The sequence below is a fragment of the Zeugodacus cucurbitae genome, chromosome 5 (assembly GCF_028554725.1).
Source record: "Zeugodacus cucurbitae isolate PBARC_wt_2022May chromosome 5, idZeuCucr1.2, whole genome shotgun sequence".
In the NCBI taxonomy this organism is placed as follows: domain Eukaryota; kingdom Metazoa; phylum Arthropoda; class Insecta; order Diptera; family Tephritidae; genus Zeugodacus; species Zeugodacus cucurbitae.
The window spans coordinates 5,909,495-5,919,414 of NC_071670.1; the positions used below are offsets into that span (position 1 = coordinate 5,909,495).

General features: G+C 36.6%; 1 protein-coding gene and 1 long non-coding RNA gene across 2 annotated transcripts in view; one reads left to right on the forward strand and one right to left on the reverse strand.

Annotated features, from left to right (window-relative positions):
• Positions 1–9,920, forward strand: part of LOC128921871 (uncharacterized) — a 125,887-nt gene that overhangs the window by 75,018 nt on the left and 40,949 nt on the right. The gene's annotated exons all lie outside the window — the stretch shown is intronic.
• Positions 7,695–9,576, reverse strand: LOC105218556 (cytochrome c oxidase assembly factor 7 homolog). The gene is made up of 3 exons (XM_011194231.3): positions 9,366–9,576; positions 8,845–9,134; positions 7,695–8,496 (listed from the first exon to the last, which is right to left on the reverse strand). Exons 1-3 carry the CDS (start codon positions 9,463–9,465, stop codon positions 8,107–8,109), a joined length of 780 nt encoding a protein of 259 aa, XP_011192533.1. The 5' UTR covers positions 9,466–9,576; the 3' UTR covers positions 7,695–8,106.

A 9,920-nucleotide genomic window follows, 5' to 3' on the forward strand; every position in this document is an offset into this window, starting at 1 on the left:
TACAAACGTAGAAACACTTCTCCAACTCGATTTTTGGAATAGTCTTTGGTTCTTTCAGCGATTTCTCGTATGCTAAAACGACGCCACTTATCTATAGTTCTGGAAGTAGTAAAAAGTCACATAGAGTCATGTCTACTGCATGTGGGGACTGGAGCCACGTTACAGTATTACTTTTGTCTAAGAATTCACGAACAAGCAACGAAGTGTGATCATAAATACAGATCTAAACTTAGCGGCTTTAACTGATATAGTAAGCAATGAATACAGCTGAAAATTTTGTCATATTTCAGTGGCATCTATAGCGGCAAAAAAATAATAACGTCGATTTTTTTTTAATTTTTTTTAATGCGTATTTTTACCAGCGAAATAATTCTCCATAGGCAGAAATATATAGTAGTCACTTGGTGTCAGTTCCGAACTGTAAAGTCTATACATAAGAACCAACCCAGTAAGCTCTCGGAGCTTCTTGCGAGTCCCACTAAAGATGCCTGGCGATTACTTCCTATAGACTATCTAATTGTTGACAGTGCAAATCCGAATTAAGAGTTTAAAAGTCAATCGGTGCCAGGTCCAGACTATAAGATAGATGAGTAAGAACCTCCCAACCATGTTTTCGGGACTTCCGCCGAGTCCCACAAATTTTGTATCTGACGTGACGTTGTCCTGATGGAACACAATTCCACCGCTATTGATCAAAGCTTGCCACATCTAGGCGTTTGTTTCCTTCAGACTGTCCAATTTTGGTGCCAGAAATGTGCCATAGACAGGAACAGTCAATCGAACCCGGTCCAGTAAGATAAGATGGATGCGTAGGAGCTTCTCAACCAAGTTTCCGAAGATTCTGGTGAGTCCCAATAATGTTGTACCTGACCCGCCATTGTCCAGATGGAACATAATTCCTCTGTTACCAAAGCCACCCGCTGCTGGTTGATTACTTGACAGTATTGGACCTAAGAGTTCAATCGTAGAAAGCAGTTCGTCAATACTGGCGACGGTCCCTTTGACTCCGTACTTACCGCGACTCCACCCCGCCCGTTTTCGCTTGGCCTTGTCGTAAATTACCCAATTTTCTTAATTAGTAACCATCCGCTTCAGAAATTGATCGATCTTGTTTTCAAAAATGTTTGTTTACAACTTTTAAGTGACTTTTAATTATTTATTTTCTTTTTGTTTTGCTGTAAACATAGCACGCATTTCAATTGTTAAAAAATTGTGCAAATATTTAGCAAAACACAATTTTAAATAGGGTTATATATAGGATGAGGCTTGGCCGCAGTTTAATTTGGCTACGCGTTATGCACACGCGCCAACGCATTCAGCCATTTTAATTACAAACTTTTTGTTTTATTTTGTTATTATATTGTTTTTGTAGAGTTTTGACCGTGATTTTGTTGTCTGGTAGCATACAACTTCGCCTAGTGTACAGTGCGTATGAGTAACATCTAACGATACAGTCACTGTGCATTGAATTATGTACGATGGCACAACGATTTCGTAAAATAAGAAGAAGATAATTATTTTGTGTAACTTTATTGGTCATTTCAAGCAGGTTTTTGTCCATTCTTCATTATTTCAAGGCTTCTTGAAAACCTTTCAAATACTCTTTCGAGAGAGATAAAAAGGAAAAGAAGATATTTGGAAGATCAAGATTGGAGAATGCGGCAAATAGTGACTTAAAAAGTGAATAATAAGAGCTTTCTCGATTCTTTCGAACCATTCTTCAAATACTCTTTCGGCTTGAAAGAAAGATAGAGATAGGGGTAAAAGAATAGATTTGGAGATCAAGATTTAAGAATTCTTAAGAACTTCCTCAATTCTTCTGAGTTTTTCTAAACCTTTCGAATAGTCTTTCGTCTTGAAAGAAAGAGATTTGGCAGATCAAGATTTTAATATCCACTAAGTGTGTGGCTTAAAAAGAGAACCATAAGAGCTTCCCCGATTCTTCTTAGTGTTTCCGAAATATTTCTAATACTATTTCGGCTTGAAAGAAACGGAGGGATTGTGGCTCAGGAAGTGATTTAGAAGATCAAGATTTAAAAATTCACTAAGAGTTGGACTTTAACGTAGAAGAAGAAAAGCTATCTCAATTCTTCCAAGTATTTATACAACCTTTCAAATACTCTTTGCGTTTGGAGAAATACAGAAGGATTATGGCTCAGAAAGGGGTTTGGAAGATCAAGATTTGAAAATTTAAAAAGAACTTTCCCGATTATTCCGAGTCTTTCTGAAATCTTTCAAATATACGTTCGGCTTATAAGAAAGAGAGTGAGAGAGAGAGATTGTGACTCAGAAAGGGATTTGGAAGACTAAGAAAAGACAAGTGTGGTCATGACCTTAAAGAAGCACAATTGTAAAGCGATAATCTTCTATATAGATCGAAGCGAAAATCAGAGTTTCATAGATACGCAAATGTAAATAACGGCATATGTCTCCCGCTGCATTTCACTTCTTACAAACACAGATTCACTGAATAATCAAAAATGAAATCTCAAAAATCTCATGTAGAAGAAAACCAAAAGAGACTGAATGTAGCATCAGTCGACCAAGCTCCAAAGCCACGGGCACCCAACTGTGCTACAGCCATGCGACGAGCAGCAAATCTACAAACACAAGTTTACAAGCAATAATTTAAAAATTGTCTTTCTTCCACCGTTATCTCGGACATTATTAAGTGACAATAACTATTAAGAAGAGTGCTGCTCATAAAAGCAACGGTTCATGAGTACTGTATACACATCTAGCAATACATACATTATACATATTCTAGTTTATATTATTATTTTATTTAAAAAGACTACAATGTGTTTTTTGTTAGCATTCAACAATTTAATGCGCACACAATGAAGACGGATAAAAGTTAGACTGAAAGCATGATGAGCAAAAGTAAAGAATAAGCAGTTAAATCAGCTGTCATATGTCATGTATATGTATGTGCACTATTTATATAGGAAGTTTGGAGCCAGTCTTATTTAACACGTATGCCCATTATTTATCAGAAATTAGAAAAAAGTGAGGTTAGTTTTTGTTGTGCAAACTGAAAGCGAGTGTTTCGATGTGTCTTCATTCAGCAAAGTTCGAAAAACGATCTTAAATTATACGGTCCTGGCGTCGTCAAGCCGAAAATGCAAATATAAGATGGTATTTGAAGTAAGACGGACCTTCTTTTTGCCTCTATAAGCCTCTAATGCCATAAAACCACAAGAAGTGAGAGACTTTAGTCGCCTTAAGAGTGACTTGAGCCTCTTTTATTAAGTAAAATTATTAGATTTTAATTTCTTATCAGATCTTATTCTAGAAAGTAATTTGGATCGCTTCTTTAGTGTTCGGACTTCTTTGAACATGTCTAATATTATTTTTGGTCCAAAAGATTCGTCAAATATAGGTCGAAGGTTAGAAGTACAAAATTGAAACGGTGAACCGACAAAGAGAAATGATACTAAGGGGGCAAGTTCAAGTCTTTCCAGTGATTATTGAGGGAAAATATATTCTAATGTGCCGATGAATCAGGAATTTCTCATTAGTTTAGTATATTGAAGATACATGGTTCGTAGCACAGTTCACAGGAGCTTTTTAAAAGAACTGTACTGAGCTTATAGGAGATTCACTAGACACTTGTAATGGGCAACCGGCCTCTACATTGGTTGTCTCTTTGAAAAGAAAGATTCGAATTGTAATTCGAGCGCTACACGAGATCTTATTAGAAGAAGAAAGAGAGGTAATTTGTGAAATGACAACTAAATGAGGGTTTTGGACATATTCCAATAATGCGCTCATAGAAAACATCATCCTTCTCTTTCGTCGGTGCCCGGGCGCAAATCCGAGATTTGTTGAAAAACTTCGCTTTGGTGACGCTCCCACCACGAATCACATGTCGAATTTGCGCTCCTTTACATGTCCGCTGTAGTGAATGTCACAAGGACCCACCTGCTTCCGTCCTTGTCCCGTCCATCGCACTTCTTGGATGCCGGTGATGCCAGCCTTTATTCTTTCGAGGACATCAACTAGCTGGGCAACAGCTTCTTCCCAATTAAGGGGCCGCATATCGGCATACCCTTAAATCATAGTCCTTAGTACGTTTGTCAGTGGTCGTCATCAAAATTGGGATCTCTCATCCGAGGCTGTTGTTTTCTATTCATTGGTACTTCGTTTTTATGTGGTGGGTCCCAAACCCTATGCACAACCGCTTGAGCGGGCTTCGTCTTCTCACTCGCCTCCAAACGGATGTCTTCTGGCTAGCCAGAATATACTTGGTCTAAGGCCGGAATTCGTGAGCTGCTTAAGCCACATGCAAAAGAATCGTTGCTGACCACTCCCTAGTGAATGGAATTCAGAAACTTTGCTCACTTACGTGAACTTTTACACATGACCTCATCTCCCAAGTTTTCATTTAGTGCTCCCGTAGTACTCTCTTTACTAATTCTAATAATACTATTTGATTGCCAACTCTTGGTGATGATCTTCCTTATGCTCTCTTCTTAATAAATCTCTTTTTTAAGTACTTCAACCGAACCTCACTTTAACTGTTGATTTCTTGAGACGAGATTGAGACTAACTGAGAGTATATATATGGTTAAAGCAGTTATGCTAACTAAAGCTGACTTGCGAAAATTCGCACATTTTTATGCAATTGAAAAATATTTAAATTACGCGTTTATTTTGTTGGTGTTGTCAAGCTTTAAATTGTGACGTGTGTACTTCCCAACCGTTAATGGTGCAGTACCCAGCAAGGCGACTAAAATTAGACATCTCAAATGAATGCAAAGATCAAATTCAAGATACGCGTACATAAGCAAGTAAATATATATTATATATACCATGTAGAATGCCGAAGTTAAGCTGGAGAGTTAAAAATACTTACATATCTATAGTATATATACTAAGTAACTGCATGTATAAGACTACATATACATAAGTATCTGTATACCTCGGTATTAATTTAGACGGTGATATCGCACCCATTCAAAGTAATTTATTCCTATGCTCATACTATATACTCATACAAAATATACCGTTATATTAGTCCACTAAAATACCTAAGTGGGTGCTCTAGCACCGATGGCTTCATGAAATAATCAAGCAAACCGCTCAACGTAGTAGCTCATCTAAGCGACAGCGTGAGGCACTCTTAATCAACGAAGTGTGTTGCAAGCAATTCGAACTTTTGCTACATCTTATATACATACTTTTCTGTGTACATATCTACTTTAACGTTAGCATGTTCTTTCGTTCTCTCAAATTATACTAAAATCAAACCACTTTCATTGAGAAAATTTAAGGTTTCACTTAAAGACCCATAAATTTTCCATAGAAACCTTCTCTAGAGCACTGGTAGATTCTCACTACTGAATTCGATTTTAAGGAGCTTGGTGATTGATTAACACCACCAAGTCCATTCAGTGGAAGGAAATCTACTCCCTGTCGTTTATGAAGTACTTGATTTCCATAATAATAACTCTATTACGCCACGTAGAAAGTGTAATTGGACAGATTTCGTACGTCCCAAATTCCTTTTAAATGACCAAGAAAGTTAGCCGACTTAAAAACTTTATAACAGAGTCCAAGCGTTTTGTCGAATCATGAGAGTCTTGGCGTTCCGTTAGGAGTATTTGGGTGGCACAAAGGACAGTCTTTGCTGCCTAAGTGCGATTCTCTGTAGATCCGGAGATCTACCACTTGACCTAACCTAACCTATCCTAAGGTCCTGCAAGTTTTAGGTAACCTCCGATGTGTTCGCTGATTCTTATCAGAGCTTTTTAATGCCAGTAATACAACTTCTGAGATTACGTTTTATCCTCGACACGTTTCAACTTACCATCTTCTTCTTCAAGACTTTAACAACCGCAGACCGACCAATATTTACATAAACTCCGAGCTTTGAACACACCATTCTGACTCCGAATTATGGCCTTTTCTTAGTAAAATGCCACGGGGTTTTGACGGCTAAAAAACGAACAAACATTCTAAGCTTGAAAAAATTGAAGAAATCTGCTGAATTTATAATCCTTGGCCGAATGAAAGTATTGTTGCCAGTTATGTAAGCCCGATTGTATTGTTGTTGTTGCAGTACGGTACGACAGTAAATATTCTCCTCAAACTTTTGATCATACTGCTGAGTTCACAGTTCTTGAACGGATAAAAATCCGAAAACATTCGAGTTACATAGACACGACTGTCGTAGGCACGGTAAACTCGACTCTATTGTTTTTGTTGTTGTAGCGGCATAAATTATTCCTCAAATAATTTTGAGGAATGCTGCCAATTTGAAAGTCCTTGGCTTGATAACAATCGAGTTCCGTTCCGGTTATGTAGAACCGACTGTCGTAGGGACGGGTAAACACGACTCTCGTGAGAACCGATCTCCTATAAGACCTCAGCGATAGTCGGAGCTTATCTAGAATCACATCAAAGATCATCGTGTGCAATGCGAAGACGACTGACGATAGTTTATTGACCCGCCCAAAAACAACACACGGTTGTAGTGCCAACTTCATAATGAAGGACTGACTCCACAACAAATATTTTTGGGAGCATCAAAAACAACAACTATTAGTACCATCAGCTGTCATAACCTAAAGATGTTTCATGTCCGTTCTTCTCGGTAACCAACTGTACTAAGAGCCTCTAAATCTGAAAACGGAGTCATAGTTATCTTTATCCCACATTTCTAGAATCGCCCTGCAACCGCTCTCCATACTTTAAATTGATATTGAAACCAAAATGCAGAGTTCTGCTGGCACTCACTCTCCTCAGTCTACGCCATACACACCAGAAGAAGTTTTCAACGCTAATTAAGTAGGAGCAGCAACTATAGCTGCAGTCATGAACTGTCAGCTGACTTGCCACCGCCTTCCACAAAACATTAGCTGACTCAGTGTTTTCTCTACTCCACTTTGCTTAACGACATACATACATATTTTTTTATAATTTAATCAAGATACAATTAAGGTATTATACTCGTACGAGCACTTATAAGTGAGGTCTATGGAGTATGGTCAGCGTTCATATGTGTATGTATGTGTGTATGCGAGCTATTGCTTATTTATTCCTTTTGATAGAAACAAATTATATTGTCGGCGCGGATATGTTGCAACAGCAGTAAGTAAAAAAAAATATATTAAGTGAAATGAATATTTAAGTATAACAACAATAGCAACAACAAATTGTTTGTGCGTGACCCGCAATTGCGGTATGCGTCAATGGCTTTGAGTGCAAGCGTACGCGCGCGCCGCCTTAGTAATTGAAATGGAGGTGTAACATGCAGTTATGTACACGCACACACACACACAAATATGTATTTATTCTAAATATATATGCTTGGAAATAATTTAAAATAGTTCAAAATGTTGAATGTATTAGGGTATACTAATAATGTATTTTAAACTAAGTTTGAACTCCATCTTGTTGTTTTTATACTTTTAGTTTATAAATTCCAAAATAACTGTTTATTATTTAAAAACTTAACTTACAATTTTTTATATCGTTTTTTTTTTTTTTAATTTTATTTTCATTTAACTAAATATCCCATATTTATACATTTGTTTAAAATTTAAATATTTAATGAAATTACAAAGTTAACTGTACTCATTTGCGACTACCTAAAAATTAATCAAACGTTTTCATATACATTCGCTGCTTTGTACAGCCGTCATTAAGTTATTGTTTGCTTGCTCGTTTTACATGCTTTTTTTTGTTTCTTTTTCCTTTCTTTTTTTTATATAAACACGCACAAACAAATTAAATTAACTTTAACTTAAACAATTAATTTTGCTTAAAAAAGCAACAAAGCAAATATTAAAAAGCAAGCAGTTAGTCTTCCTTGAAAATGTATTTTTTCTGCCACTAACTAATTTACGCTGCCTACTTATAAATAAACGCACAAATTTAACGAAAACATATTTTTTAAGTAAACCGCCACACGCAAACTCAAGTTCTTATGTATAAAAAGAACTTATTTTTTTTTAATAAAAAACAAATTTTGTGGTTTACTATTGGCGCCGTTTACGTCTGTATATATATATTTTTTTGCTGTACTAATTTGCGCTTGAAATTGTTACAATTCATGCTAGCGCTACTCCACTACACACACACACTTCACTACGCTCCTGCTCAGTTCGGCATTTTTATGCCTTGTTGGAACTCCAGCGTCTGTTGTTGTTTCTTCACTTCATCCTGCATTTCCAAAGCCATTTTCTTATATTTCTCCGCCTCCTTTTCATTCTTTTCAATGCCATCGCCACGCGCATACATCTGACTCAGATTTGCGCATGCGTACATATTACGTAGTTCACAAGCTTTATAGGCGAATTCGAATGCCTTCTTCATATCCTTGTGTAATATGAATTCACTGTCTTTCGGTGTGACTTTTTTGATATCCGTAGTGCTAACTTGTGTTGACGTTTCCGGTTTCTTTTGCACACCGGAAATATGCATGCCAGAGAGGTAGAAACAGGCGGTGGCGTTATTCATGTCGCAGCTCTTGGACAGGTATTCGATACCCTGGAAAATATGGAAAAAAATAAGTAAAAAATTGGTTATAAAAAAAAAACAATTATAAATCAAAACTAATATTTATGTTAGACGTTAGTAGCAGAATGTGACAAAAATATTATCTTCAATTAGTAAATAATAATATTTACCATAGCACTGCATTGGTATGTATGTGTATGCAGGCATTAACACAGCCTTAATACCAAGCGTTATCTCTAAAGTGTTATGTCACTAGCACAACACATACGCGCATACATAACAAATAAATACTGACACTTTACTTTAAAAAACGCAACAACAAACTGATAAACCACTTTCCAATTAGCATATTAATTAACTTATGCACTTAATGTATACCTTGGGCACATTACGGTCAATCTCTTTGTGCATGGAACGCGACACCAGCAGCAATCCTGTATGTAAACATGCATCGGGATCGTTGAGTTGACAACCTTTCTCATAGTATGCGTACGCACTACGTGGATCACCCTTGCTACCGCTTTTGCCTTTACCCAAGAAGCTGTAGTTGCCAAATTTGAAGCAGGACTTCGCATAACCATAATCGTCACATGTGGATTTGTATACTTTAGCCGCCTTCTCAAAGTCCTTCTTAATGCCTTCCAAATAATCGCCCAAGAGATGGCAAACTATAATAAATACATATAAGTTAGATGTGCTAAACAAAATGTGTACGTGCTATTTGAGTGTAATTGATTAAAGCAACAAATATACAACTGCAAATGCTTGCGAAACAGGCGCTATTACAATGGGGAGGTTAGGTACCCCCTTGTCACCCTGCTGCTGATATGCGTAGACTTTGAGTGATTGCATATGCGGCTGTTGTGTCTTTTGCTTTGCATGCAATTTAAGAATTTTACCCTCTGGTTTCTTCTCCGAATAACAGCCAAAACGATATTCGACGCCTAATTTATCTAAGTACTCTTTAACATCGGATTCTTTCTTTAAATCGTAAGCCATTGTTTATTGTTTTTTTTTCTGAGATATTTAACACTTTTAATTTTACCGACGTCTGGAGTAGTAGAAATTTGCCGTAATCAAGTAAAAATTGCCGAAATCTGTGCAACTGTCAAAATCATTTGTAGCGCAGTGTTGCCGAGTATACTTTTTTCTTGTTATTTATTAAAAAAGTTTGCATGAAAAATATGTTGCGAATGACTGCAAATATAGCACGCAGTAGCAGAATTTAAACGTTAATTTTATAAATTCTGATTTTTTCACTAAATGAAAGAATTACTCTAAATCTTTACAAATACTGCTCTATTTCATAATTACCAAATACACAACCCTCAAAAATTCGCATCTAGATGTCGCTCTGCTTTGCGCAAACTGACAGTTAACGGAAATAAAATATGTGCTGTCATACAGACAGCACAAATTATTATTTTCGCATTCTGTGCGAATTTAAATGTAAT